General features: G+C 54.3%; 1 protein-coding gene across 1 annotated transcript; it reads left to right on the plus strand.

The window, feature by feature from the left end:
* The first annotated feature begins 3,635 nt into the window (after nucleotides 1-3,635).
* Nucleotides 3,636-21,833, plus strand: LOC128845327 (protein lifeguard 3-like). Its single transcript, XM_054043875.1, has 12 exons — nucleotides 3,636-3,865; nucleotides 5,712-6,016; nucleotides 8,195-8,307; nucleotides 9,060-9,124; nucleotides 9,735-9,788; nucleotides 11,723-11,773; nucleotides 12,191-12,230; nucleotides 12,567-12,604; nucleotides 17,179-17,266; nucleotides 18,858-18,953; nucleotides 20,037-20,090; nucleotides 20,269-21,833. Exons 2-12 carry the CDS (start codon nucleotides 5,749-5,751, stop codon nucleotides 20,410-20,412), a joined length of 1,011 nt encoding a protein of 336 aa, XP_053899850.1. The 5' UTR covers nucleotides 3,636-3,865; nucleotides 5,712-5,748; the 3' UTR covers nucleotides 20,413-21,833.
* The last annotated feature ends 2,854 nt before the right edge of the window (nucleotides 21,834-24,687 follow it).

Genomic DNA, 24,687 nt, shown 5'->3' on the forward strand with positions numbered 1-24,687 from the left:
AGGGCTCGTTCCCACTCCATGGTAGGGCCCCACCTGTGCCCCATGGTGACAGGGAGGCCAGTGGCCCTCAAGATCAATGTGTTTGGGGGGGTTCCTCCATGACAGGGGAAACCCTACTTCCTCCTGTCACGGAGTATTGGGGGACTCAGGGCCCTGCACCCCCGGCTTCCTGCGATTCACCATGACTCTCAGCCAGCCAGTAAAGCAGAAGATTTATTTGGATGACAGGAATACAGTCCAAGACAGGTCTTGCAGGCACAGACAACAGGGCCCCCCTCAGTTAGGTCCAGCTTGGGGTCCCAGGGCATGCCAGCCCACCCCCCTTGGGGGGTCAGAGCCATCTCTGCCTCCCAGCCATCTCTCCAGCCTCCTTCCAGCACTCTGCTTTCAGCGACCCCTCCCACAGCCTTTGTTCAGTTTCCCGGGCCCCGGAGTCACCTGACCTCCAACCCCCTCCTGGGTTCTCATGTTACAAGCTCAGGTATGTTCCCTCGGGCCGACTCCCCTCCCCCGATGCAGACCATCCTAGTCACACTCGCCTGTCAGCATTCCCACACCCCAGCAAGAACAGTCCCAGTTCGTCACACCTCCCCCTTGTTCCTTGGGAACAATCAGTGACACTCTGCCAGGGGACCCTGATGGGGATTTGAAACCCTATGTGGGTTTCTCCACCCAAAGGATCTGGCCCTTCCTTGCTGCCCAGACAGAGGCCTGCTCTAACACTGAGGGTGGTGGTGATTTGTTTTTTCCTCCTGCTGTGCCCCCCAGCTCAGGGCAGAGTGTGCAGGGGCAGAGGATGGATCTGTTGATGTTGCTCGGGTGTCTGGAGCACGGGGCATAAGAAGTCAAAGAATCACTTTGGGCTCCCTTCCTCTAGGGGCCCGGGCTGGCCTAGAAACAAGGTGAGACTCAGGGGACCCGCTGACCTGAAGTTTTGGAGGAGGCAATTTCTCTGGGGTTTGTGCAGCAGCATTTACTGCAGGGACAGATTTACAGCCCGATCTGACTGGAGATGCCTTGCCCCTCTTTTAGGCAGGGTTGGCTGAAGAGTGCCAGCAAAGTTACGCCGGCTGCGTGCGTGCGTGTGTGTGTGTGTGTGTGTGTGTGTGTGTGAGAAAGAAAAGTTCGCCCTCTAGTGGTTCGGCTCATAGGGTAAAAGACCTACTGCTGCTATCGGGTAGGAGATTCTCTTCCAATCAATTGTCAGATGCCAGTGGTTTTCATAGATTCCAAGGTCAGAAGGGACCATCAGATCATCTGGTCTGACTCCTGTTTATCACAGGCTGTTACATTTCACCCCGTTACCCCTGTGCAGAGCCCAGTAACTCATGTTTGGCTAAAGCATCTTCCAGAAAGGCAGCCCGGCTGGCTTTCGAGACATCGAGAGAATCCACCACTTCCCTGGGAAGTTTGTTCCAGGGGTTAACCAACCCCATTGTAACAATTTGTGCCATGTTTTTCATGGGAATTTGTTTGTCTGGTTTCAGCTTCCACCCGTTGGTTCTTGTCCTGCCTTTCTCTGCTAGGTTAAAGAGCGCGTTAGTACCTGGGATGTCTCCCTGCGAGAAAAAGGACACAATGCCTACCCCTAAAATACAATGTACAAGCGAGGCAATCAACCTGTTTCTTAAACTAGTTTTAAACACACACAGACGCAACGTTTAAAAGCAAGATTTCACAAACTTACCTTCCACCACGTGATAAAGACATGCTGGTACCTGTTTCTTCTCTTTTCCTGCCGCTATTATTGCAATCTTGGGCTAAATGAGTAAGCCACATTTTAGTGAGCAATTCCTTAACTGCTTCCTTGACTATGTTTACACAGATACAAATACGGACTGTTTAAAGACAGGGTTTTTCAAACCAGTATTAAACCCAGGTAGAGTTAAAATGGAAATTTACTTTGCCTTGGTGAATTACATCTTGAAGTTGCTGTTTTGGAATCCCTTAACTGTGCATTTCCCAGTTTCAGAAGTTTGTTTTATTGAACTTGGTGTCCTGGAAAGGCAGGACATACCACTGGGCAACCTGACGTCTGTGCTAACAAAGTTTTTTGTGAGTGAATTTCCTACCCTTTTGAACAGAAAGAGAAACGTTGCGGTAGGAGTTAGTGGTCATTTAGGCAGTTATAATGATCATGTGTCTTGCCATATCATGTCATGACAAAAAGAATCGGCGTAGCCGCTACTGTATTTGGAAAACTGCAAGATCTGGAAGGCTAAAGATAGGTAGATAACAGTGGAAATCAGCCTCCATGAGACAACAGTCAGGCCGCTACTGCTGTATGGGTTGGAGTGTTGGCGTAGCAGCTGGGGCGAGAAATGACCCTGTTGCAGAAGATTCAAGAAAGACACCTGCGGTGGTTTGGACATGTGCTCAGGATAGACCCAGAAAGGACACCTTACCTGGCGATCCATACCAGAGTGCAAGGAACTGGAGGAAGGCCAAGGATGCGTTGGATAGACAGGGTGGAGAATGACACAGGACAAAAAGGTTTAAAGCTGAATGAGGCCATGAAGCTGGTACAAGACAGGAAGCGATGAAAAGACCTCAGTCCGCCCCATCGTAGCTGCTGGGAACCGAAGATGACTTATCACGTGGGAGTGCAGTTCAGGTGCCCCGATGGGCAGGCGGTGATAATACCGAGCTCTGCAGAGCTCAAGGAAGGAAACGTGATTATCCCCCTTGTACAGATGGGGAACCTTTTGGAACAGAGATGACATCACTTGGCCAAGGAATCCAGAGGCAACAGCAGTGGATAGAGAGGAGAAGGGAGTTGTGGACCAAGGCCTGGAGCCAGGGGTGGGGAGCACATGCCCTTCTGCTACAGAAGAGCCATCAGCACCCGGGCGCTCTGGTCCGGAGATGAAGCCCATCCTCCGTGTAACCCTCGACCCTGCTGGTGTCTTCTCTGACGTGCCTATTTGTGTGATTCACAGATGGGTGCCCGGAGCAGGCTGCCCGGTACCGGTTAGCCTCATGTTGTCCTCCGGTTTGAGCAGGGCACTGTACGTGTGTGTGTTCATTCCGTTTCTTCTTAGATTGCCTGTCTTACAGCAACGGTGTTTGTAATCAGTTAGCAGAAGCATGGGCTCTAGGGTGACCAGATGTCCCGATTTTATAGGGACAGTCCCAATTTTGGGGTCTTTTTCTTATATAAGCTCCTATTACCCCCCACCCCCTGTCCTGATTTTTCACATTTGCTGTCTGGTCACCTTAATGGGCTCCGAGGCATAGCTTGGTTGTATTCTGCAGCACGTTGGGTTCACCCTGAAGTGCGTGATGGGGATACCGCGTTTCCTAGCCAGGAGCAGGGTGCAACCCCCCGCTAGGGTGACCAGATGTCCCGATTTTATAGGGACAGTCCCGATATTTGGGGCTTTTTTTTTATATGAGCCTGGTCACTCTAGCTGTGGCAACCCAACCGCAGCGGTGGTGGCCACAGGCTCTGTGCCCTGCCCCCATCCCACGGTGCTCGCCAGGTCAGGACTGAGGGGGCACAAACTCGCAACCGCCGCTGGGGGCTAACAGGGCCGCTGCAGCGCAGTTTGATCCGGACGAGCAGCGCCCCGGGCCAATGACAAACCGGAGCAGCAAATCCACGGCCAGGGGGCGGGGACCACCTGAAAACGAAAGTGATTCGGTTTAGGAGTCCGGGGAGCGAGGGAGCGTGCGCAGCGCCCGGGGCTCCCTGCTGCGGGAAGGGAGATTGCCAAGTGCTGCGCGGGTCAGGCAGCGAGCAGAATCCGGAGTGAGACCGGAGCAACCTCGACTCCGAGCCCGCCGGGAGCCCCGGCGCGTTCCACACCGGGGAGCCAGCCCGCCCCCTTGGAGTCAGGCCCCTGCCGCGCCCGGGGGAGAACAAGTAAGAGACTTTACACAGCGGGGGGGAGGGGAGGGTAATGATTAACCCTTTCCTTCCCAGGTCCCCGCATGCTGCTCCCAATCAAGTTCCCCCTCCCCGCCCCCTTCTTTCTCTACTAGTGTCCCGTCCCTTTTGCTTTGATGTCTCTGATTGTCCCCTCTGTGCTGGGCCGTGCGCTGCTATATGGCCTGGTCGGAGTATGATGGATTTCTCTAGGGATTGCCCCCTGGCGCCCCCCTCCCACCCCCCATGCACTGACCCAGCGAGCCCTCGTCAGGAAAGGCAGATGGGCACCAAAAAATAAATAAATAGCCCAGGGCACCTCCTATGCAAGGATGGAGGCCACTTCCGGTAGCGATGAGGCAAGCCCAGGTAGAGGTTTCGCCCTGTCTTGGGGATCCTGCTGCCCGCAGGGGAGAGTCAGGCTGCACTAGATGCCCCGCGAGTCATGCCAGGCTTTGCCCTCAAGTTCTCACCACAGGCCCTGTCCTGTGCCACATCCTGCCCTTGGGCTGCCCGAGTAACGGCTGCAGGATCAGTGCGCTTGTGTCTTTGGGGAAACAGATCCGAGATCCCCGCTCGGCATTTCACACCTGCAGAGCCCCGGCTGGATGATCCCAACCCCCCGACACGCATCGCACACGGGGCCGTGTCTGCCAGCGTCCAGGCATCACGCTGCAAACTCCCTGGACGATCCAACACTGGCTTGTCCGACAGTCCTTGGAGCGTCCGTGCACGGGGTGATTGGGGGTGTCTGAAGCCTGGACTGTCACGGCTGGAATCTGGGTCCTGGTTTCCATTCAGTTCCCCTTAGACAGGGTTCGTGAATACTGAACAGATGCTACCGTGGTGAGTGGCAGCGGCTGCAGATGCTCAAAGCACTGCAATAGAAGGTGCTGCAGCTGGGGGATAAGCGACCCATTGACCCGCTGGAGTCTCCAACAAGTGACTGGTCATTGATCAGCCCTGTATACGTAGAACCTTCCTATCAAACGTGACCAGAATCTGTTCCCCAAAAGCCTGCGGCCTCTGTCACTGGCCAACCGTTTGGCTACGCGGTGACTGATCAGGGGCTGTCGCCTCTTTCTGGCCTGACTTGACTCTTGTCATGGTGTGATCCCCTTTGGAGCAAAGTGCGATGAAATATACGAAGAACCGTAGCGTGATCTCTGGGCGGGTGAAACTCCCCTTTAATGCAGTAGAGTGACACCCCCATTGTCCCACCCTGAAATGTACCAGCTGGGATTCCAGCTAAGGGCATAGCCGGTCCGGCTCCTGTTTGATCTCTGGCCCGACTCCCCTGGATTTAATGGCTGCAGGATTGGGGCCCCCGTCGAAAATGCCGCCTCTGTCGTCAGTCTCCTGTCTGTGTCCGGCTGCAGTGAGGAGGGTTTAAAGGGCTCCTGGCCTCTCGTGACACGAAGCCAGTGGAAGGGATTCGGGGCCATTTGTACCAGGGTTCCTGTTAGCTGGCTCCATGGCCCTGTCTCTCCCAACCTGTGCTCGCTGGCTGTGATGTTACAGAGTTGCTGCCCCGGTGCTGCATGCAGAGATCACTTGATCTGAACCCCGGAAGGACTTGGGGAGAGCGATTCACTATCTGGGGCCCTGGGGCAAAGATGAATTAGCTGATCGTTGGCATTTAAGATGCACGCATTGAATTGACTCTTTGGTTACCAAGATCTGCCTTGTGGTGGGTCTCTCTTATTGACCAGGCAGAAATATTGCCCTGGGCATCTTGGAAGGAGGGTTCCCATTGGGGGATCTGCTCTGAGCTGGACTCCAGGTGTCGGATCCAGGCAGTGAGCAGAGACCATAACTGGGGGTTTTTCTCTCCCGCCTCCAGGTGCAGAAAAAGACAGCCTGAACCTTACGGCAGCACCATGTCATACCCGTGCGATCCCCCTCCCTACAGTGACAAGAACCACCTCATCCCGGTGCAGCCTGAGGACTACTCACAGCTGGGACCCTCCGCTGTGGGGTACCTGCAGCCTCGGGGGTACCCACAGCCGGGGGGTGATCCTGGGGCCTCTGTGCAGCCTGCAGCCTGCGCTGGGGGCTACCTGGTGCCTGGAGGATATGCACCCTCAGTGGGCTATCCCCAGCCAATGGGCTCAGAGCACCCCAGGCCAGTGCTTCCCATGCACTCAGGTAAGTTGAACATTCACAATAGGATGCATCTTACTGGGACGCTACACAGAAACCACAAAGCTTAGAGGGCCACGGAGACCCTCTTACAGCTTCTGAGATCAGAGCAAACCCACTGGGCCGTCAACGTGCTGAAGAGACATGGGTCCACCCTGGTTCCAGTCGTTCTTAGTCCCGTTCTGCACAGAGGCAGGTCGCCCCAGGGACCGGATCAAAGAGAGTAACGACGGGCTGGATTCTGCTCTCAGGGGACGGGGCCAGACGGGCCGTCGGGGTGGCAGTGCCCATGTGGGACCAGAGGAGTGAGGAGTGCAGGGCAGAGGAGACGGTGGGGTGAGGGGAAGGGGTCTCTGGAAGGGCAGGGCAATGGATATGGTGACTCGGGCTCTGCAGGACCTGGCATGAGTGGGAAGAGATTTCCTTGACCCCCTGGGAAGGATGGGCTCCAACGTGTCACTCCCCTCAGAGCTGATAGAGAGGAGACGTCCTGGTAAAAGGCAAAATATTCCAGTCTCCAGTCCCGTCGCGTCAAAACTTACTCCTGGGGGAATTCTGAGCCAAAAAATTAAAAATTCTGTGCACAGTATTTTAAAATTCTGTATATTTTATTTGTCAAAATAACACAGTACAATCATGCCAATTTCAATTATTTTGGTAATTTATTTCAAAATACCTGTCAAGAAGTATGTGTAACAATACAGACGACAAAAAAGATTCAAGAAATGTTTTTTGACATAGATTCCTTCCTAGGCTTATTAATACAGAATTCTGAGTAATAATTCATTTAAACTATAATATGGAACCATATTTCCTGCCCCCCTCAGAAGCAGTGCAAAGGCTTGGGGGAGTCAGGGGTAATGGAGGGGCTGAGGGAGAGGGAAGGAGCCTGGGAGTGAACTTGGAGAGTTGTTGGGTGTGGGAGGAAGAAGTATAGGCAGGGTTTTTTTGTGGGGCAGGGGGATTGTTAGGGAGTTGGGGAACCTCCCCCGTGCAGACCCTGCCTGACCCCTAACCTCTCCCATTCAGTCAGGTGCATCTTCCCCATCCCCATGTGTCCCTGCACCCCCCACCTCTGTCCCCATGTGTTCCTGCTCCCCGGCTTCCATTCAGCCCCTGCCCGAGTCTGTCCCCCTCGACTAGCCTTTCTGAACTCCAGTCTGTGTGATCCCCAGCAGCCCTGTGTGCCCTGCTCTGTCTGTGTCCCACCCACATCCTGTGCCTATTCACTTGGCCCTACGGGCAGGGCGCTGTAAGGAACGCAGCCTCGCCTCCCTATCGGCTGTTGACCGCTACAGCCGGTGAGCCCGCTGCCCTCTGTTCTGCTGCCACAGCAGCCCCTAGTGGGCGAAAGGCATAACTGCAGCACCTCTCTGGCAGAATGTATTTTCTGGGGAGGAAAAAAAAAATCTGTCGGGGACATGAATGCTGCGCATGAGCAGTGGCGCAGAATTCCTCCAGGAGTAAAAGCTGGGCTGAGCTTGTCACAAGCCAGGCCCGACAGCCAGCTGCAGTGGGATCAGATCACCTCGACCCGTGGATTTGGGAGCTGGCAAGACTGTGGGTCAGCCTCTGAAACTGCAGGGTTTGGGAGAGGGAATTGGGGAAACACCCCCAAGCTGCTGGGGGATAATCCAGGGGACAATGGCCGCTGTGCAGAGAACAATCTGTTCTGTTCCCCTCTCCCACCCGAGGGTCCCCGCTGTGCCCTGTTGTGATGGGGCAGCCACAGCCTGACCCCTTCCTTGGCAGCACAGAAATGGTCCCACCCAGAAGGAGTTGGGGTCTGATGGGGGAGGGGAGGACACCCTGAAACACTCGACTGACAGGCCAAGCCCAGAGGGGACAGGGAAAGGAGACGGTGTCGCTAGACAGGGGGGACGGTTACTTCCCTGTGCCTTGTGCCAGATGCACCCCTGGCCTCACCCTGATGGGTACCAGGCTGGTGTCTCCTGTCTGGGCCCGGCCCTCTCGGCCATGCTGTCAGTGAGACCCAGCTGGTGCCGAGGGGCCGTTGGGCTGGGACGTCCCATGGGGCAGCCCGCTTGTGGGGAGAGGCGGTCGGGGAGGGACCTGACGCTCGGGCGGGGCAGCCCCCGGACATGTGCCAAGGCAGCAGGGACCCAGGAGAGCCGATGCCCCCCAGCTGTGCCAGCGTTCAGGGCTCCCCTTCTGTTCTTCCAGGGGACACCGCTCTCCCCACCGGGAACAGCTACATCGTCACCAGCTTCGGGGACGACGTCGTCAGGACTATTGACTGGGACGACAAGCGAGTGCGACACGCCTTCATCCGCAAGGTAACTCTGGAGGGAGCCGGGCTGCCCTGCCCCAGGGGTGCAGGGTGGGTGAGCCGGGGGGATGGGTGGGGAGGGGGTGTCCCCCTCTAAACTCTGGCGCCTGGGTACCAGTGCGGGGCCGAGAGCCTGTGGCTGGCGTGTCTGAGAGGCGAGGCCAGCGGCTAGGGGCAGTGTCAGACTCCCGTGGCTGCCGGGCCCCCAGTGCTGGCGGGGGCTGGGGGCAAGGCCCTGGCCTGGGGAGGGGGCTGGGACTGGAGTGGCCTGGGCTACAGAGCCCCTCACCACGCTGGCCGGGCTAACAGGACACCCGGAGCCCGTTGGATGGGAGCCTTGGTAGGAGCTGCCCACCCTGGGGACTATGAGGGGCTCGATCTCCACGGCCCACCCAGTCCCTGGCCCCCCGACCAGCTGCCATTGGGGACATGACAGGGGCTGGCGCTGACTCCATCAGGAGCGGGAGTGAGAGCCAGCGGCTCCATCCACCTGGGGTGCTGGGCAGCTGGGGACAGCGACGCCTCGGGGCCGCCTTGGTGTGACTGTGCAGGGAGCCGGGCTGGTGCCCCTGGGTGACCGCTCTGTGCCTGTCTGTGCCCTGTGGGTGGCCGGGCCAGTGCCCACGGGTGACCCCTCTGTGCCTGTCTGTGCAGGGAGCCGGGCTGGTGCCCACGGGTGACACCTCTGTGCCGGTTTGTGCCCCGCGGGGGAGCAGGGCCGGTGCCCACAGGTGACCCCTCTGTGCTTGTCTCCTTCAGGTCTACACCATCATCTCAGTCCAGCTGCTGGTGACCGTGGGCATCATCGCCGTGTTCACCTTCGTGTGAGTCTCACCTTGTCCTGAGCCCTGCCCTCACCGCCAGCCCCCAGCAGCTGCTGTCCCAGGGGCTGGTCCCTGCTCCACGGGGCCCCAGGAGCTGGGACGTCCCAGGGACTCTCGGGAGGAACGAAGCCGTCTGCCCCCAATGCCCCATCCCCCCCACTGAGGGGAGGGGCCAGAACCTCACCAGGGGATGGAGGAGACGGGCACTGTCTCACAAGGGACGGGGACCCCCGCCCCAGGGCTGTTTAAAGCTGGACTGGGGGCAGCCCTGTGGGACGGGCTGTGGGGGGTGACCCTGCCCTGCCCTGGCAGGAGTCGGGATGGATCCTGGTGGGTCTGTCTGGGGAGCCGGGCACAGAGTGGGGCAGGGTCCTTGCTCCCAGGCTGGGGCCCTCACAGCTGGTCTGTGCTGTGTGGGGGGCAGGCAGCGGCTTGGGGGTGATGACGAGCCGGGAGCGTCTCACTTCCCAGCCTTCCCTTAGGTCAGTCTGCTGCTCGCTAGGGCCCACGCTGTGAACATCCTGGGTGGAGATTGCGGGGAGCAGAGAAGGGGCCACGTGGTGACGGGTGTAGCCAGGAACCGATCTCACGCTCTTTTCCCTCTTCGCAGCTCCCCCGTCCGCATCTTTGTGCAGGGGAACGTTGCTGTTTACTACTCCTCTTAGTAAGTATCACTCTGCCCGTGGGCGGAGCTGCCAGTGCCAGCTCCCCTCCTTGCTCATCCCGGACCCACCTGCCCTGTGGCTCGGCCCCTGTGCTGCTGTGTGAGACCTGGCAGAGTCACCGCCGCTCGGTCAGTGGGCTCCCTGCTGAGTGCCACAAGGCACTGGTGCCCCATGCCAGAGACAGAGGGTGCTGTGTTGGCGCTCCTTTCAGCCCCTGGTGGCATGGGGGGGGAGAAGGGTAGTTAATCGCTTTCTCTACGGAAAAAAAACAGGAAATCAAATGCAAAAAACTCTGCTAATGCAGTGTTACTGCTGAGAACGTCACTGTATCAAGGAAGGTTATGCAATTGCAGGTCCACTAGCAAGGAGTTTTAATTAATATGTCAAATTGGGGGTGTCCCATATGACTGGAGAATAAGAGAGGGAAAAAGTGATTCAGACAACCATGGACCCATGAGTCTGAGCCCAATTGTGGACAAGGCTTGAGAACAAATTTTGAAGGAAAGACTTATCAGAGATAAATGTGATAAAGTGCAGTGGGCTCACCACAGACAGATCGTGCCAGACAAACCTGGCCTCTTTCTTAACTGATTCTCTAGACGGAAATGTGGCAGATCTGTCTATCTGGATTTCAGTGAAGCATTCGATACAGGACCATGTGGGAAATCATCAGTGAAGATGACACTCTGAGGACTCGTACAGGAATTGGAAGGCAGCTAAGGAACTGGCTACAGAGCAGCTGATAATGGGTTATGCTGAAAGGCCGGAGGGAGGTGACTAGTGGTATTCCTCAGTGATCGGTCTCGGAATCAGTCTAACTTAATATTTCCATTGGCGGCTTTGGCAGAAAAAGTAGGAGCGTGCTAATGAAATTTGCTGGTGATATATGTTGGGAGGCATCATCAGTACAGAGGAGGATCGGAATATCATCCAGGAAGAATTGGCTGGCCATCAGATTGGAGACATAGAAATGGGTCAGGCGTTTAGAGAATAATAAGAATTTCTGCTATAAACTGGGGGCTCATCAGTTGGGAACAGCGGAGGAGGAGGAAGACCTGGGGTATTCATTGACTGTGGAATGACTGTGGGCTACCGATGGGACGCAGCCATGACAACAGGCAAGTGTGATCCCAGGATGTATCAGGCGAGGCGTTTCCAGGGGAGAGAGAAGTATTAACGTTCTGATGGAAGGCACTGTTAAAGGCTCATCTGGATACTGCGTACTGCTGTGGACGCCCATGTTCAGGAAGATGAATTCAAACTGGAGCAGGTGCAGAGAAGAGCTGCTAGGATGATCAGGGGAATGGAGGGTCTGGGATGAGTGTTGAAGAGCTTGGCTCGTTTAGCCCAGCAAACGAGGGCGGAGAGGGGAGCTGATTGCTGTCTATAAATTCATTGTGGGGGGGAAGGCATCAGGGCGGGGAAGATTTGACAGGGCTGCCTGCGAGAGCAGACACGGGACTGAATGGCCCCGGAGGTCCCTTCTAGGCGTCTGATCTTGGGTTAAGACATGCAGAGGGAGCGAGATCTAGTGGCTGAAGCATGAGGCTGCGGGTGAGGAGTTGTCTGCTAATACCAGCTCTGCCACTGACCCACCGTGTGAGCTCAGCTGCTGCTCTGTGCCTCAGTTTCCCCTCTGTGCCAGGGGGATAACGCGTCCCTACTCCCGAGGCACGATGGGAAACATGAGGAATGTTGTTTGGGTGCTTTGAGATCCCCAGGTGGAGGCAAAAGCAACACACGGCACAAGGCCAGCAGGGCAGAGCTAGTGGCTGGAGACACCGGGAATTGGACTCTGGCTCTGTGGGTGTGAAACCTCGGCCCTTCTGCTGCCGGCACAAGGCTCCGACCGGCCCCGGCTCTGGGTGGGCAGCAGAGCTGGGAAGGGTCCCAACCTCTCTCTCTCTCTCTCTCTCTCTCTCTCTCTCCCCAGTGGTGTGTTTCTGGTCACCTACCTGTTGCTGGCCTGCTGCCAGGGCCCCAGGTGAGTGTCTCCTTCACTGGGGATCAGAGAGGGCGGCCCCTCCCTCCAAGCCCACGCCCTGGCTCAGAATCCCCCGGGCACTGGGAAGCGGGTCAGGGGGGAGTGACTGAGGCCAGGGGCCGTGGCCAGAACGGGCTCTGGCTGCATCCCCAAGGGGCGATGAGACAAGGCTGCCCCCAGGGTCGATTCCTGTCCATCTGGGGCCATGGCCTACCCTGACCCGGGGGTTGGTTTTCATGGGGACCCCCCTGTGCCCTGCAGTCTCATCAGGCCAAAGTGGTGCCCTCGCCCCGGTCGACATCACGCTGAGCTCACCCCAGAAACCCCGACCCCCCCCGGCTCCCCCCAGCCTGCGGCGCAGCGCCCCGGGCTCTGACTACCTGCCCCCTGACCTGTGTGTTCCCTGACTTCCCCCAGGAGACACTTCCCGTGTAACGTCATCCTGCTGAGTATCTTTGTAAGTGGGGCTGTGGGGCCGGGTTGTACCGGGGGGGCGCCCCAAAGGTGGGAGTGGGGCCTATGGGGAGGAGTGGGATGGAACTGAGGGAAGGCTTTGATGGCTGAACACTGGTTAGGATTGGGGCTGGGGTCACATGGGGGGGTAGAAATGGGGGAGGGGTATGTGTGTTTCATGGCCCGCCCCCTACCTCAGGGTCACACCTGTATCTAAAACACACCCCTCAGACTATGTGAATCCCCACATCTCGGGACCCGCGAAGCCGACACAAAGCTTTGATCCCTCGCTGGGGCTGGCTCCACAGTTAATCGCCCCCTTTCCTTTCATTTGCTGCAGACGCTGGCCATGGCCTTCATGGCGGGAACCATCGCCAGGTACTGGCTGGGGAAACCCCCTCTGAGCCCCTTCCCTCCTTCGCCTTCCCCGAGCTCGCCTGTCGCCCGCGGGGGGGAGGTGTGAAGCACACGCCCAGCAGGCTCCTAACATCACTGTGAATAGCGACAACCCCCCGCTTAAAAATGAACAGAAAAGTTTTTGGTGGTAAATCAGTCTCAGAAAGGCCCTTGGATTCCAATCCCAGAACGGCCCCATCTGCAGACTTGAAATTGATCACAAAGATCTAGATCAAATCAGGTTTTTCCTCTGTTACCTGCCAAGACCCCAGCTCAGTGTCTCCCCTCACAAACCCCTGACTTGCCTCACTACCGGGTGACCTGGGTAAAAGGCTGGAAGCTGGGGGGTGGCTATTGGAAGTTGCAAGAGGCCATTGGAGGAGCAAGAGGGAAAACAGTGGGATAATCTGCCCCACATCTCAGCTGTCTGTACACTAATGCAAAGGGTATGGCAAATCAAGAGGCAGACCTGAAAGTCCGGGCACACAAACAGAATCATGACTGAATTGGCATCCCAGAGTCTTGGTGGGATAAATCCAACGGTGGGAATATTGGCAGAGGGGGTCTCTTGTTCAGGAAGGCCAGCAGGGAAAAAAGGGAGGAGGTGCTGCGTTGTATATTAAGAATGTATACAGTAGTTCTGAGGTCCAGAAAGAGGAGGTGAGAGGCATTCCCCTTGAAAGTCTCTGGGGGAAGATGCCAGGGGAAAAAACAAGGGTGACGTCAGAGGAGGGGTCTACTGCAGGCCCCCAAATCAGAAGTAGGAGGTGGATGATACATTTTCACAACAGACATATGCCAAGCCCAGGCTGTGGTGATAAGAGGGGACTTTACCTATCCAGACATCTGTTGGAACAACAATACGGCAGGACGTTGACTGTCCAGCCGGTTCTTAGAATAGGCTGGGAGCAACTTTTTCTTGCAGATGGTGGAGGAGATCGCTGGGGGCGGCTATTTATTTTTGATGTGGGCCTCCCTAACAGGGAGGAATAGATTGAGAATCGGAAGGCGGGAGGCAAACTGAGGCCTGGTCTACACTGGGGAGGGGTGGGGGGATAGCGTACCTGAAGTCGATGTATCTTAGTTCGACTCACCTTGCGTCCTCACGGCATGGGATCAACGGCCGCTGCTCCCCCGTCGACTTCGCTTCCGCCTCTCGCCGAACTGGAGTACAGGAGTCGACGGGAGAGCGATCGGGAATTGATTTATCGCATCTACACTACACGTAATAAATTGATCCCCGATAGATAGATCGCTACCCGCCGATCCGGCGGGTAGTGTGGACATAGCCTAAGGGAAGGGAGGAGCCAGAGAAGCAGAATAAGGACAATGGACTTCAAAAAAGCAGCCGTCAGCAGACTCGGAGAACTGGTAGGTGGCGTCCCATAGGAAGGAAATTTAAGGGAAAAGGGAGTTGGGGGGAGGGGCAGTTTCTAAAACAGCAAACTCTCCCACTGCGAAGGAAAGGTAGGAAGATGTGTAAAAGACCAGTCTGGCTCCATCAGGAGCCCTTTAGTGACCTGAAAATCAAAAAGGAATCACACCAGAAGTAGAAACAAAGCCAAATTGCCAAGGAGACGTACAAAAAAACAGCACAGGGAGGTAGGGACAAAAATCAGAAAGGCTGCGGCACAAAATGAGTTACACCTAGGAAGAGGAAAACGAAGGAACGTGTAGGTCCATTACTTAGCGGGGAAGGAGAGCTCTGAACAGATGACCCAGAGAAGGCTGAGGGATTTAATGTCTTTTTGCTTCAGTCTTCACTAAAACAATTAACTGTGAACAGATGCTTAGTACAATTAATATTAACAACATGGCAGCAGGATAGAGAAGGAACGGTCAAAATAATACTTGGTGTGCTGAGTTGGCAGGGCCTGATGACTTTCGCCCTAGAGTACTGAAGGAGCGAGCTGAAGCAGTCTCTGAACCATTGTTAATGACTATATTCGAGAACTCCGGGAAGATGGGTGAGGTCCCAGAGGACCGGAGGAAGGCAAACATTGTGCCCATCTTCACAAAGGGGAAGGAGGAGGACCCAGGGAGTTATCAACTAGTCAGACTAATAATTTGTTTCAGTTTCTTTTGAGGTATTGAATAATCAGTCTGTGAGCACCTAGAGGTTAATAGGGTAATAAGGAGCATGGATTAGTCAAGAACAAATCATTACAGAACAAACCTAATTTCGTTCTTTGACAGGGTAACTAGGTTAGTGGATGGGGGAAGCAGCAGATGCGCAATATGTCTGGACTCTAGTAAAACTGTTGATGCTGTCCCAGGTACAGTCTCATAAGCAGACAAGGGAAATCTGGTCTAGGTGAAATTACTATAAGGTGGGTTCACAATTGATTGAAAGACTGTCCTCAAAGAGCAGTGTAAGAACAGTCGGACAATGGAACAGACGCCTAGGGAGGGTTTTCACTGGAGGTTTTCAAAAGGAGGGTGGAGCCATCTGTCTTGGGATGAGTTAGAAACAACAAATCCTGCATTTTTGCAGGAGGTTAGACTAGAACATGACCCTTGCTTCTCTTCTAACATTATGATTCTATAATCAATGGTTTACTGTCAAACTCGGAGGACATATTGTGTGGGATTCTGCTGTGGGCTGTCCTGGGTCCAATGCTAGTTAATATTTTCATTCACACCTTGGATGATGGAGTGGAGAGAGCTTATAAAATTTGCAGGTGGCACCAACCTGAGAGGGGTTGCAAGGACTTTGGAGGACAGGATTAGAATTCAAGATGATCTTGAAAAATTGGTCTGAACTCAATCGGAGAAATTGCAGTGAAGACAAGCGTAAAGCTCTGTCATTTAGAAAGGAAAAATCAAATGTGTAAATACAAACGGGAATAACGGGCTAGACGGTCGTGCAGCTGAAAAGGATCTGGGGGTTCTGGTGGACCATAAATTCAAAGAGTCATTATGACGTGGAAAAGGCAAAACTCGTTCTGGGTGTATTAACGGGAGTGTCGTATGTAAGACACGGGAGGTCATTGGCCCGCTCTGCTCGGCACTTGGTAGGCCTCAGCTGGAGTACTGCCTCCAGTTCTGGGCACCACACTTTAAGAAAGGTGTGAACAAACAGGAGACAGTCCAGAGGAGAGCAACAAAATAAGAGGTTTAGAAAACCTGACCTCTGAGGAGAAGTTGAAGGAATTGGGCCTGTTCAGTCTGGAGAAGAGAAGGCTGCGGCAGGGCATAATAAGTCTTCACCTATGTTAAGGGCTGTTCTAAAGAGAACAGTGATCAATTCTTCACCTCCACTGAGAGTAGGACAAGAAGGAATCTACTTAATCTGCAGCAAGGGAGATTTAGGTGAGATATTAGGAAAAGCTTTCCAACTTGAATCATAGATTCATAGACTATCAGGGTTGGAAGGGACCTCAGGAGGTCATCTAGTCCAACCCCCTGCTCAAAACAGGACCAATCCCCAACTAAATCATCCCAGCCAGGGCTTTGTCAAGCCTGTCCTTAAAAACCTCTAAGGAAGGCTAGTTAAGCCCTGGGAGAGGTGGCCTAAGGAGGGGTGAGATCCCTGTCATTGGAGGTTTTCGGAACAGGTCGGACAAACACCTGTCAGGGATGGTCTGGGTTTACTTGGTCCTGCCTCAGCCCAGGGATGGACTAGATGACCTCTCAAGGTCCCTTCCAGGCTGATGTTTCTCAGACTAATGGAAGCAGCCGTGCTTCCTGTCTTCCCCACCACTAAATGTCCCCCGTCCTGTAGTAGCTACATCGCTGACTCTCGGCAGCAGATCCTCTCGCACAGGGCTTGGCAGATTACGGGGAAAGATTTTGTGTGAAGCGATCGATTATGTCTTTGCACATAGAGCCATGTTTGGATTTGGAATCGTTTTAAAGGAGGGGTAGGGGAAAGCTTTTTAATTCCCCTTTGACAATCAGCAACTCGCTCTGGTCAATTCAGATCTTGGGTCCCTAGAATAGCAGGAGGGTCTGTCCCCGTAGCGGGGCATGGCCGGGCTGAGCCATCACCACCAATCTGCTTGGCCGTGTCATTGCCAACACCTAGGGCTGCTGAAACTGGGGCAAACGGAACATGTCTCCTGGGCCTCTCCCCCTTCTGCTGACTCTATCTGGTAATTAGAGAGACATGGTGGGTGTATTTGGCAATGTCTTTTTCAGCGTAGACAGGGAGAATAGAGACATCCGGTGTCGGTTGCAGGCCCTGCCGTGTCGGGGTCGCTAGCCCTGCCAGGGAAGTGGGCTCGGACGGAGAGGAAAACCAGCCCCACCCTGGTTCTAACTTAGGTGATCCCCTGGCTTAGCTCAGGTTGACGGAGTCGCCCTGGAGCCTGGACTCCCCCAGGCACCTCCTGGGGACGAGTCGCAGAACCGCAGGCTGCCTGTGATGGCTTTTCTATAGGGCCCATGGGTGCCGTGTCGGAACGCCCGCCGAGTGCCACCCCCGAGCCCACGGGATCGCACTGCCGGGGAGAGAGCCCCGGTTCTTAGCTCCCATTTGCATGTGGAGGGTGAAGCGGGAAATAATTGAATGGCTTTTAAACCTACCCCCCACCCCTTTAACCCTCTGTGTGCAGCATGTATGACACCACGGCTGTCCTGATCGCCATGGTGATCACTGCCAAAGTGGCCATAATTGTCACCATCTTCTGCTTCCAGACCAAGGTAAGGTTCGATGGGCTCCCTGCCCATCCGGGGCAGCAGGGATGGGGGGAGTCAGGGGATTTCCCCTCCTGAGAGCCCCCGCGACATAGGCTGGGACAGGGTACGAGGCAGATGCTGCGTCATCCTGAGTGGGGTGCTGGAGCAGAGAGACCCTTCCCCTCAGGGGTCCCCGCTGCCTGTGCCCAGCTCTGGGACTGACAGAGCAGGAATCGAACCTGGATCTCGTGTGGCATCCCAGAGAGAGCTGGGTCAGTGACCCTCCGGGCCCAGCGCTTTGGGGTGTCCCCTCCGGCCGGGTGGCCATTCCCAGCGCGGCTCCCACTGGCTGCATCCCAGCTGGGTAGTGCATTGCCCTGCGTGCTGCTGATCCTCGCTACCCAGGCTGCCGGGCAACATCCCTCCCGTGCCACCCACCCTCGGAGAGAAGCCGATGCAGCCGAGCCGCGCTGACATGGGGAGCAGATGGCGCCTCCTGCAGGAAAAGCCCAGTGCAGGGAAGATAAAAAATTTATGGTGGGGTTTTTTTTAATTAAAAAAAACCACCATTTTTAAAATTTTAATTTAAATACAGGTTTGGGTTTTTTTAATATAAACCTGTATTTAAAATTAAATTTTAAATTGGCAATTTAAGACCTAAACTTATTCTAATCTATTAAAACCATTTAAATTAAATGCAAAAAAGTAATATTAAGCAGCCCGTTTCCTGCCAAGTTTTAAAGAACGTCACACCACTGAGCTGGTGGAAGTCACTGGCTAAGCACCTGGGGCTAGAGTTTGTTGAAGGGCTAACCCAGCTTTTGACAGCAGTAGCCTCCTCTGCAGGTGTAGACAGATCATTTTCTCCATTTCAGTTTATTCAACTAGTTCGGTTCATTCAAAGTTAAGAAACCAATTGGGGTCAGTGAAAAAGCAGGAAAGTTCATTTTCCTCTTCTAATCTCTGAATAAAAACCAGGTACGAGAGGATGAGATCTACTAGTTCTAAAATCTTGAAGGACACCGTGACTAGAAACAATCAGTTCAGTTCACTAACTACAGACAGTACTTCCTTTGTTTAATAAATCAGTTAGTTTTGAATGCAAAACATGTTTTGATCAACTTTTTTTTTTTTTTATGTATCCAGCACTTTTAAGGTAGTTTTATTTAATGACCAAAAATTCGCTGTTTTTCTATATTGTTTGAATTTCCATCCAAACAGAGCTTGACGCAAATCACAATTTAATCCTCATCTGGTAAAAGTTAAGCTACCTAACTGCTTAAATAGATGTGTATGGATCTAGTGTCCCCTCCGGTTAGCAAAGAGAAGCACCAAATTTAGTGTAAAGGTTCTATTGAGTTGCAAGTCTACCTGTTTTAATGGTTGCCAACCAATGAGCAATTGTCTTTAGGACAGTAACGACAACGTACAAATGCGAATCACAATTACAATCGATGATTTAAATCAAGGTTTCCCACTTGCTGATATAAATCATGGTTAAAATCGGTGATGGACATGGCTTTGATTTAAGTCAGTCCATCCTGGTGCAGTGGGATGGCTGTGTTCCACTGTTCTCTGTGGGTATCACAGTAACTTATCTCCCTCCCGTCGGCAGGTGGATTTCACATCGTGTACCGGGCTGTTCTGTGTGCTGGGGATCGTTGTCCTTCTGACATCAATAGTCACTGCCATCGTCCTCTACTACAAATATGTGAGTAGTGGCTGCTCCTTGTAACATGGGGACCTGGAGAGACCTATTCAGGGACAGACTAGGACATGATACCAATGCTGCCTTCTGCAGGCCCCATCCATATCTGCAGAACTTAAGCACAATGTTTCCAGCATGGCATATGTAACCTGCCTGAGTATGCAGAGAGCCTGAAGCAATAGCCCTGACAGACGGGTGACCTGTCTCATTTATACAGGGGAGATGTTAATTCTGGAACCTAATGATGGCAAATCGGAATGTCGTCAGCAGGGAGATTTCATCCCTGATCACATCAGGTTCTGGGCAGGGGGTGAATGAAGTTATCAAAACTTTGCCTCTCAAGTGGATCCCACTTCAGCATCTTACAGGAAAGCAAATCTCTGTCCCTGAGCCAACTGCACTCAACAACAGCTCGTGCTCAGCCAGGGATTTCGGCGGGTGTTTTGTTGACAGTGGAAGTATTGCCTGGGAGACTCGGTCCACCTTAAAAGGCAGCAGTGGTGCAGACATGGTATTTGGGAAGGGTGGGTGGCTAAAATCAGATCCTGCAGCTATACCTCCTTGAGCTCAAACAAGTGAGACGTGCCTAGCAACTTGCCATCTTTCATGTGCTGAGTAGGATTACGCCTGGTTGATGCTTGGATGGGAGACTTCTCAGAAACCCCCGGCTGTATCTGATGGAACTGTGGGTGACTCAGTAGAGGGTGCTCTCCCCTCTGCGTTGGTGTTGACCCTACAGCCCCCGAGTTGTGCAAGGGGGCGCTGTGTTGATGGAGTTGCTCTTTCAGACGATATGCAAACCCAAGAGTCCTGACATCCTGTAGTCTCTAAAAAAAAAAAAAAAAATCCCCTGGTATGTTTTGCAATAGGTAGGACGTTAGCCAACAGCTGTCATGCTCCTCCCCAGAGGTGGCTGCATTTTGGGGGCGGGCAAAGGAATCTCTGGGGAATATGCTCTGGGTTCTGGATAGTTTTTCTCCAGCCCCGTACTGGTGGGTCGCCTTGCTCGTCTGCACCCTGCAGCCGCCTCTGGGCTCCGAACACCTGCTCGGAGCAACGTGATTCAGTCCTCCCCTCTTTCTGCAGATTCAGTTGGTCCACATGGTGTTTGCGGCCGTGGTTGCGATCGCCTTCACCCTGGTGAGTAACGTCGCTCGCCCTGTCCCGACTGAGCTGGGAGCCTCCTACGTGGGCTGCTGCGTCGGACCCATTCCTGGGGCGGGTGGGGGCAGGGGAGAGGCAGCTCCTGGCTCAGGCACATGGGCTGAGGATCATTAGCGGCGTGGCTGACCCATCGCCCTGTCTCTGGTCTCCCCAGTTCCTAGCCTACGACACCCAGCTGCTGGTAGGGAACAAGCAGTACGCCCTCAGCCCCGAGGAGTACGTCTTCGGCGCCCTGGAGATCTACGTGGACATCGTCTACATCTTCTTGTTCCTGCTGCGGTTCCTGGGCTGGAAATAGAGCCTCCAGCCGGGCTCCTGGCTGGCATGGCCCGGGGCCGAGGAGCGCTCTGGAAACACCTTGCTTCCTTCCTGCTTCTGTTCCTTTCTCCCTCCTTGCCCCAGTGTGCGTCTCCCGGCCGATGCCCTCTTGTTTCCCTCCTTCCCCGGAGACCCCAGCGTGGGATTCCCGCAGTCTGCACCTAGAGGGGTCGCGGGCGAGACTGTGCCCTGGAGAAGCCCAATAACGAGGCTTTGCCAAGCGATGAAGCCAGCGCTGGCAGATTTCTGCCTGCCCCGTTAACGGCTCCGCTGCCCTCTGGGTTTGCACGCGGCCTCCGTCTTTCTTCGCTCCCCGCTGGGCCCCCAGGGATGTGTCAATGCACCGAGTTCATCCCCGTAGCAGCCCTCGGTACTCGGTGCCGGGCGAGGCACCTGCCCCCAGACCCACAAACACGGCCCCTCTGCCAGCACTAGCTGCTAAGACAAGGGGGCACCTCGTATTCCCCAGAAATAGCTGAGAGCGGGCATTTCTGGACATCGCGCTTCACATGTTGAGCAGTGAGACAGATCCTCCACCCTAAGGAGAAGTGAATTCACTTCTCTTGTGGTAGAGAGCAGGCAGGTGGAGGCTTCCGTCTCTCACCTTAACGTAAGCCTGACCTATCCCGCCCCGGGCCTGGCGAGCAGCGTTACTCTGAAATAACTTGCTGGATGGTTCGAGTTACCTGGAGCTGCCTGAGGTCAAGCTTGAGACCTGTCAGCCCCAGCTGCTGTTCGGACCCAGATGAGATGCCCCAGGGGAGGGGAAAGGTAGGCAGAGGGGCAGCGTCTTCATCAAATCTAAACCCACTCAAAGGAGAGTAGAAAGACGGGCTCGGGCCTTGCTCTGATCCAGACCCCAGTGTGCAAGTTCCTTCTGGCCTGCAGAGCGTCCTCCAGTGGGGAGGAGCAGGGGGGGCTGCGATTATTGCATGGATCTGATTTTTAAAGGGCGGGAGGGGAAATTTTTTATACGTGGCCTAGACATCACTGTTTGCCCAGCACAGTTTTTACCCTGTGTCTGAGAGTGGGTTTTTTACAGTACAAAACAAAACTCTTCCAGGTTAACAATACTGCTTCGGTCTCTCGTTTGTTACGTGCCTTAAACTAGCTTATGTTAAATGTTTTTTTTAATCTTCTTAGCTACAGCCTGTGGCGTGTACACAAGAGAGACCCAGGCTGGCTCTTGACAGGTTTCTGTCCTTTCTAATTCAATGTATTTTATCCTTGGTTAAGCAAAGGGCTTTTTACTGCATTGCTTTGTTGTGTATTTGACCAGTCCGGAAAGCCAAAGGGCCTTGAAATAACATTGACGGGGGGGAGCGAACAGCACACGGGGAATTGCAAAGAAACGTGATGTGTACAGTAACTCCTCATTTAAAGTCATCCCGGTTAACGTTGTTTCGTTGTTACATTGCCGATCAATTAGGGAACGTGCTCGTTTAAAGTTGTGTAACGCCTGCTTTGTCCAGTGCTTGCAGGAAGAGCAGCCCATTGGAGCTGGCTGGTGGGGGCTTGGAACCAGGGTGGGCCAGCAGCCCCCTATCAGCTCCCCGCTCCCCTAAGTTCCCTGTGCAGCAGTTCAGCTGTGTCCCACCCCCCCCACTGCCATGTGCTGCTCCTGCCCTCTGCCTTGGAGCTGCCCCCCAAGACTCCTGCTTGCTGTGCCGGGGCGGGGAGGGGAGGAAGAGGGGGGCTAATGTCAGGGTGTCCCCCTCCCCCCGCTCCTGCACCCCGCTTACCCCATCTTCCATAGAGCAGGGCTCAGGACTGAGGGTGCTTGCAGCTGCTGCTGTCTCAGCAAGCTGATCTAATTAACAAGGCCATGTACTTAAGGGAAATGCGCATGTCTCCCTCCATTTAAATAAAAAAAAATGAAATGGAGATATCCCATCTCCTCAAACTGGAAGGGACCCTGAAAGGTCATTGAGTCCAGCCCCCTGCCTTCACTAGCAGGACCAAGTACTGATTTGGCCCCAGATCCCTAAGTGGCCCCCTCAAGGACTGAACTCACAACCCGGGGTTTAGCAGGCTAACACTCAAACCACTGAGTTTTCCCACCCCCCATTCCTGCTGCCTTGCAGAGTGAGAGAGTTAACCCTTGAGGCTCAGCCAATTGCTAGTTCATCATTTAGCAGTAAGAGAAATATCCCACCCTCTGACTCCTCCACGTCAACCAAGCTTCACAATCGTCATCACAGTGTACCAGTATTAACGTGTTTGTTTAAAACTTATGGTGTGTGTGTGTGTGTGTGTGTGTGTGTGTGTGTGTGTGTGTGTGTGTGTGTGGATGGATAGATAGATAGATAGATAATGTCTTTTGTCTAGTGAAAAAACATTTCCCTGGAACCTAACCCCCTCATTTACATGAATTCTCATGGGGAAATTGGATTCGCTTCACACCGTTTCGCTTACAGTCGCATTTTTCAGGAACAGAACGACAGCGTTAAGTGAGGAGTTACTGTATATTGCTCGTGCTGTCTAGTAAGAGATTCGCTTATTGCAGAAGGAAACAGAACTGGGGCCGCAGGCAGCATTGTAAGTCACCCCCCCCCCATTCTAGAGGCTGGAACAGGTGCTTTACGTGGGGGCAGGATGGGGCGGAAACGCTGCGTTGGAGCACTCTGGCTCCCCCGGGGCAGTGCTGGTGAAGGGGGGGGGGGGCAGCAGCTGAACCCAGAGCCAGTTCCCAGCTCCTCATGGGAAGAGCAGGCTCAGAGCTGGGCGGCTGGATCAGAATCCCCAGGCGAACGGCCTAAAGGGCAGGGTGTAGGGAGGGGAACTGGGGGTGCAGCCAGCGTTAACCCTTTGTGCTCCTTCCACGACGCTAGCGGCTTGGGCCAGCCTTGTTCACTCAGTGCCTTAAATCCCGATGTTCCCGGCGGGTGATGAGGTCAGCACAGCACATGGCAGGGAGTCGCCCCTTTCACGGGCAGCCCTCGTCACATCCAGGAAGGGAGAACAGCCTGTTCTGGAAGCCGGCCTCGGAGGCAGAGCTGCTGGTGAGCAGAGCCCAGCTCTGGCCTGGCTGAGGGCGGGGGCGTAGGCCAGCCGGGGTTAGCTTTGCTATGCAAAGGGCTGTCGGGTGCGCTGCAGAGGTTAGTGGATTGGCTCAACCGCCCCCCTTGAGGACAGACCTAGAGACCCCTTGCTTGGGAGCGCTCCGCAAACCACCTGCCGGGTTCGGAGAGGTCCCCAGCCATGCAGCAGGGGCGTGAGGGGATGGCTGTATAGCGTACGCTGTATTATATTCTAATGCTGCAGCCAGTGGGAGCAGCGCGGTCGGCTCCCGGCACCAAAGAACAAGTTGCACTCAATAAAGCGAAACTTAAATTTTTCAGGCATCCAGGGTCTTTTGATTCTTATTCATTGATGACAGTGACTGTGGTGCAGGGGAAAGAGGTGGGTATGACCCTCTGGGACCTGAATCCTCCTGGCACAACCAGAGACGATAGGGGCAGTGTAAGCAAAACCCTCTCTGCCTCCCCCTCCCCAAAACATCCCTGCCCTTCTGACAACAAGGATGCCCAGCTGCAGTGATGTGGATTTGGGGTAGGATGTAGACAGCTGCCAACTAGCAAAAGGACTAAAACCCGCACTCTCATGCAGCCACTGTAATAACATTCGGGCACTGTAGATCTGGGCTTTATTTTAACCCAGATCACCAACCCGCTGTGCTATCCGAGCCGGATTCCCAGTGCTGGAGCCTCACCCACATAACCCAGCATCCCCTGCAGGGCTACGCTGGGCACTCTGACTATCTCCCACCACACGACTTTCAGGGATGCTAACCGGATCCGTCGTCCTCCCAGACTCAGTGAGGAAGTGCTCTGGGCCAGATCTCCATACAGCCATGTTGATTGGTCAAGGGGAGAGGCGGAGCTACCGTGCGAAACCCAACAATGGCACATGCATGAAGGGTTGGACTAAGGGGGTGTCACCCAGTCGTGATTGGTCCCGGAGTGGTGCTAAGTGGGGTGCGGGTGGTTTGATGCCGTAATCTACTTAATTTAGGTTTGTCCAAAGCATTTCTTCCAGAGAGGCATCTCGTTCTGAGCTGAAGACTCCAAGAGATGGGGAATCCACCACTTGCCGTCTTTCTAATCTGAATTTGTCTGGCTTTAACATCAAACCACTGTTCTTGTTCCGCCTTTTCTCTGCTAGATTGAAGAGCCCTTTAGTAACCAGTATTTTCTCCCCATGAAGATACTGATCCACCACAATTAGGCTTGGCAGAATTCAATTTTTAGTTTTT

Source organism: Malaclemys terrapin, chromosome 11, assembly GCF_027887155.1.
Source record: "Malaclemys terrapin pileata isolate rMalTer1 chromosome 11, rMalTer1.hap1, whole genome shotgun sequence".
NCBI classification, from domain to species: domain Eukaryota; kingdom Metazoa; phylum Chordata; order Testudines; family Emydidae; genus Malaclemys; species Malaclemys terrapin.